The 6,088-nt window shown below is 45.1% G+C and overlaps 1 protein-coding gene across 1 annotated transcript in view; it reads right to left on the reverse strand.

Moving 5' to 3' along the window:
* The window catches only part of CFAP54 (cilia and flagella associated protein 54), a 231,349-nt gene that overhangs the window by 133,196 nt on the left and 92,065 nt on the right, over positions 1-6,088 (reverse strand). Inside the window, exons 29-30 of the mRNA XM_025213430.1 lie at positions 4,504-4,593; positions 1,225-1,351 (exon numbers count right to left, since the gene is read on the reverse strand). Of these exons, the coding sequence (XP_025069215.1) occupies positions 1,225-1,351; positions 4,504-4,593 (217 nt within the window). The remainder of the gene's footprint in view (positions 1-1,224; positions 1,352-4,503; positions 4,594-6,088) is intronic.

Genomic DNA, 6,088 nt, shown 5'->3' on the forward strand with positions numbered 1-6,088 from the left:
CAGCATCCTTATAGGCTCGGCAGTGCTATGTTGGCTAGCACTATTGAAGAAAGAGACTTTGGGGTCATCATTCACCACAAGATGAACATGAGCCTGCAATGCGATGCGGCGGCTAGTAAAGCAACCAAAACGCTGGCTTGCATCCATAGATGCTTCTCAAGCAAATCCTGGGACCTCATTCTCCCCCTGTACTGAGCCTTAGTGAGGCCGCAGCTGGAGTACTGTGTCCAGTTTTGGGCTCCACAATTCAAAAAGGATGTGGAGAAGCTTGAGAGAGTCCAGAGAAGAGCCACGCGCATGATCAGAGGTCAGGGAAGCAGACCCTACGATGACAGGCTGAGAGCCCTGGGGCTCTTTAGCCTGGAAAAGCGCAGGCTTAGGGGTGATCTGATGGCCACCTACAAGTTTATCAGGGGTGACCACCAGCATCTGGGGGAACGTTTGTTCACCAGAGCGCCCCAAGGGATGACGAGGTCGAATGGTCACAAACTACTTCAAGATCGTTTCAGGCTGGACATAAGGAAGAATTTCTTTACTGTCCGAGCCCCCAAGGTCTGGAACAGCCTGCCACCGGAGGTGGTTCAAGCGCCTTCATTGAACACCTTCAAGATGAAACTGGATGCTTATCTTGCTGGGATCCTATGACCCCAGCTGACTTCCTGCCCTTTGGGCAGGGGGCTGGACTCAATGATCTTCCGAGGTCCCTTCCAGCCCTAATGTCTATGAAATCTATGAATCCTAAATTCTTCCTTTCCAGTGCTGAGCTAGGTAAAGCAGTAGTGTGGGGTAAGAGACCAAACTTCCACTCCTTTGTCCCCCCCTGTGCCTGCCCCATGTTATGTGCCCATTTACCATCTGCCCCTTGGTGCCTGTGCCTACTACCCCATCCCCTGTCCCCCACATAGCCTTCTTTCCTACCCCCTGCTCCTCACCTCCTACTCACACACCCTCCTTACCTTCTACTGCAGCTCTGCACCTCTGAGGCATTCAGCAGCAGCAGCATAGCCCCAGCCTGGCCTCAACCCAGCCCAGCGAAGAAGTGGTGGCAGCTCCCAGCCAGGCCAGGTCAGGGCTGGAGACCAGAGCCAAAGCAGAAGGCAAGTTGGGGGGGTGGGGGGGAGAGAGAAGAGGCAGTCACAGGCACAGGCTCCCCCGCACGTACTCCACACTCCCCCCAGTCACTTGTCCCCTCTCCTAGCATTCTGGCCCAGGGCAAAAAGCTACCTTTTTAAGGAATCTTGCACATAGCCTGCCCACTCCAATACTCGCTGAAACTTCTCTTCATTCAGTGTTTGGTGTAAAACTTGAACAAAGAACTCCAGAAAACGAGGTTTCTTTTTGAATTTCAAAACTGCATTAAAGATAAAATAATACATAGTTATTACACATTTGCATTAATACTGAAGAAGTAAGGCAGCATGACACCTTAGAGACAAAATAATTCAGAGCGGCACGAGCTTTCAACCGCAACAGCCTACTTCATCAGATACTATAAAGTGATCAACTCTCCATTCAAAGCATCTGGTAGGTTTTTGCCTTGCCCCACCTTCTGTCTAACTTCAGATTAATACAGCTAACTACCTTTTTGTATCAATGTTGTGACTGTTTTCTGAATTCAGGTTGGTTACTGAATTATTACTACTTATGAGATCTCCCATAATCAAATGTATATGATGAAGTACATTGAAAAAGAAAAGAAATATGCTGGTACTGAAAATGGAATGTTTAATAGCATTCAATATATAATTCAGAAACTATTTTACTACCCAATTATAGATTAGCAGTAGCAAAACCTCATTAGGGGCCAGTTCAGTATCGATCACTCATGTGCCTCTATTTCTGTATAGCAGTGCCTAAAAATTAGGTGTCCAGTCCGAGGAGGGCAATCTAAATATACAAGTTCAGCCTCCTAGGTTCTTGGTACAGAAAATGGACAGATTTGAGCATCTCTGAAAGGTCATTCTCAAAACTGGAGGTTTCTAGAGGTAGCCAAGAGCAAATGCTATTATCTGAATTTCTACCTGTCTCTGGAACTTAGGCCCCATCCCTACCTCACAGGTACTGCACAGTTAACTGACTGTGCAATTACCAGAAGACCAGCTACACCTGCAAAGTAGCTATGACACAACAAAAAGCTCCAACCAGCTGTCAAGTTAAACCTCGAAAATGTATCCTAACTTTATAGCTGCTTAGTTCCAAGCTTTACTTTGCACATGTAGCAGCATCTCCCTTGCTGCTCAGGCCCCATCAGCTGACAGGGCACCCAGCTGCAAAGGTGCACCATGTCTAGTGAAAAATCCCTGAGCCCTAGGAATTGCAAAATCACAATCCCCAAGATTATGGTTTTCATGCATCCAGGGCTCCTATGACTCCAGGGTGTGGGGAAACCCCTGGGGCCAGAGGATCACCACAGGGCAATCCCCATATCCCAGGGGTGTGGGAAACCCTTAGGATCAGAGGACTGTTGAGATTTTCTGGCCCAAGGTTTCCTGCACCCCCAGGGTGGCAGGATCCCCCCCTGCAGTGATCCTTCTGCCCCAGGAGTTTCCTCCAGCCCTGGGGGTTTCTTCACTGCACCCCTGAGGTGGGGAGACTGCTGCAGTGGCAATCCTCCAGCCCCAGGGGTTTCCCAGAACAGGGAGATCACTGCAACAGGTGTTAACAATCATCTCCCCTTTTTAATGGTCATTCCACTAATCAAGCTAACCTATTTTAGGGCAATCTTGCTGTCTTCTAGGACTTCTTATTTTATAGTTCCTGCTTCTCTGCCTCCTTGCCCTGTGCCTGGGACACACATTAATTTTCACTGGCCAACTGGGACCAGCCTCCAAAATCTGGAACTGTCCCAACCAAACCAGGATGTATGGTCACCCTGCGCAAAAGGTTCCTCGCCTTTTCTTGAATCTACCACTTGGTATGTGTGTTGTGCCAAACAATGCTACTCTGGACTCCTTTAAAAGTCAATTAGACATTTATCTTGCTGGGATCCTGTGACCCTAGCTGACTTCCTGCCCCTGGGGCAGAGGGCTGGACTCTATGATCTTCTGAGGTCCCTTCCAGCCCTAATGTCTATGAAATCTATGAAATCTATTAAATTAAATAAATTAAATGTACTTTAAGAATGTCCAAATAATTTACTTAAATTCCACTTAAGTTTTGTTTAGGCACCTAAAGAACCAAACTGGATAAGGCCCTAAATGACTACAAGACCTTTTGTGAACTTTTGTGGATTTAAATATAAATTTGAATTTTGTGAGTTAGTGAACAAGTGACATAAAAACATTGATAAAGCAGTACAAATGCATATGTATTTACTGAATGAGTAAATCACACGAATGATTCCTGCAATGAGAATAGCGGTAGCGTAGGGACCTACTCACACAATTCTTATTCCAGATTTCAATTATGTTTTGTAAACTCTATATCAGTTTTATTATCATTTGTCAGCAAGTTGTAACATTGCCACCTGGAAATTAAAAGCCAAAGAAACTACTAGTCCTTATTTATGAAGTATTAAGAATGCAATGAATTATGTTAATTTATAGTTGTGCCTTACTCAATTCTTTGAATTCTACTTCTTTAAGAATAAAAAAGTAGCATAAACCAGATTTTATACCCTCAAATTTTAACTTTAAAAATATAATCAAACTTGATCTTCATAATTAAAATTCTTGTTTTATTAAAAAATGGCCTCTCTCACTTGGAAGTCGTATTTTGCACTACCAAAAGGACTCTCTAGAAGAAAAATTCAGAAAACTTATACACTGCATCAAAATATTCATGTTCATGAGCTAATGAAAAAAGATTTATATTTTTAGCTAAAGTCATAATTTGTTGCAAATATTTCATGGATTTCAGATACGAAGATATGAGGGACATTCAAAACTACTTTAGCTTCAAATAATAAACAGACAAAATGTTGGGGGGAAAAAATCACATGCCCAAGAGCTTATTACAAACATTGAAGAAATAGAAATGAAATAAAATCAAAAGCGATCACTAAGCTGCATGCAGACCCACGTGGACATTTGGTTCCCCAGAGACAATTAGCGGTGGTGCACCTCGTGCTGCTGCTAGTTGTCGCTGGGGGAATGCCTGTGCCACGCGTACTCTGGCACACAGCAAGTATCCCATGTGGCGTGGGAAGAGGGTGGGCCCAGCAGTGGTCTGACCCCAGCAGCCTTACCTGGGATCCTGGGGGCCTTCTGGGGCTGCAGCCACATAGCTCCTGCCACGTGGAGCCTGGCCGACAGCAGAGTGTGGCTCCGGCCGGCCAGGCTCCAGCTTTGCATGCTACTACTGCATGCTCCACTCTGCTTTTTTTTCCAGCTGTTTTTTGTACCCCTGGTTGGGGGTTTTTTTGCAGCACAGAGAACTGAATGTGTGGTATGTGGCACCGCAGCTGTGTCTGCCACACCGCATACAGCACAGCAACACACGTCTGGACGCGGTCTAAGACTTTTAAAGAAAAGAAGATTTTAGAATTAAATCCAGTTGTCCTACCTTCTTTATAGGCATTCTTTGTTGACCAACAAGAAATTATAGGATACAGGAAAAAAGGATCTTCTTGTCCTGTGAGATCAGATCCAGTACCTAGATTGATGATCAAATCAAATCCAAACCATCAGGACAGCAACTAACAAAACTATATAAACTATTTCTTACTACTGAAGACTGTAAGACATCTTCTGTAAGCACATAATTTCTCACTATCAAAAGTGCTTTCAAACTTTAAAGTACCAAATATTTAAGAAAGACAATTGTTCTTTCCTTCTAATTTTTTCAGGAAAAGAGAAACAAATGTCTAGCTACAGATGAAAAAGGCTAAGGACCAAATCCTAATCATTTCTAAGTCTTTCTCAAAAGCTTGTACAAAATTTGCATGTCCTACCTTGGAGTGAAATGCAAATTCATTCAAGGAGATGCATAGCTCTCCTCTTCCTGCAATGTGCAGCCTAGTGTACCATACAAGGCCAAATCTAATCTGCCCTGATGTAGTTCTCCTATTTTGGCCAAGGGCAACCTTTCTAAATCCAGCCCGGAAAGAATATAGCTCTCTCCTATTCTTTCAGTAGGACCCCCATACACAGCTGCATTGATATTCTAAAGCTAACTCTGAGGGTGATACCTACATGATATATTTCAGCCAAACAGCTCAATGATTAGGGCACTTATCCAGGAATGGGAGACCCAGATTATAGGTCTTCCTCTTTAAAACTACATTTCCCACTTCCAAAGAAAGCATCCTAATCACCAGGACACAATCTAGGAAGGGTCCAGAGAACCCTCCATCTCTCTTATTGGAGCTGGTCTACTCAGTAGCCAAGAGGGAAATGGTTATGCAGCTAAAAGGGAGTGTGGTTCTGTGGCTGAGAATCCATTGGTATGGATTCTGGCTCCCGCTCTTACTCTGTGCTCCCAAGTTGTTTAAATATGTTTCCTACTCATGGAAGCAACAGTTTCATAGATTTCATAGACATCAGGGCTGGAAGGGACCTCGGAAGATCATCGAGTCCAGCCCCCCGCCCAAAGGGCAGGAAGTCAGCTGGGGTCATAGGATCCCAGCAAGATAAGCATCCAGTTTCATCTTGAAGGTGTTCAATGAAGGCGCTTGAACCACCTCCGGTGGCAGGCTGTTCCAGACCTTGGGGGCTCGGACAATAAAGAAGTTCTTCCTTATGTCCAGCCTGAAACGATCTTGAAGTAGTTTGTGACCATTCGACCTAGTCGTCATCCCTTGGGGCGCTCTGGTGAACAAACGTTCCCCCAGATGCTAGTGGTCACCCCTGATAAACTTGTAGGTGGCCATCAGATCACCCCTGAGCCTGCGCTTTTCCAGGCTAAAGAGCCCTAGGGCTCTCAGCCTGTCATCGTAGGGTCTGCTTCCCTGACCTCTGATCATGCGCGTGGCTCTTCTCTAAACTCTCTCAAGCTTCTCCACATCCTTTTTGAATTGTGGAGCCCAAAACTAGACACAGTACTCCAGCTGCGGCCTCACTAAGGCTGAGTACAGGGGGAGAATGACATCCCGGGATTGGTCGAGAAGCATCTATGGATGCAAGCCAGCGTTTTGGTTGCTTTACTAGCC

Source organism: Alligator sinensis, unplaced genomic scaffold (assembly GCF_000455745.1).
Source record: "Alligator sinensis unplaced genomic scaffold, ASM45574v1 scaffold154_2, whole genome shotgun sequence".
NCBI lineage: Eukaryota > Metazoa > Chordata > Crocodylia > Alligatoridae > Alligator > Alligator sinensis.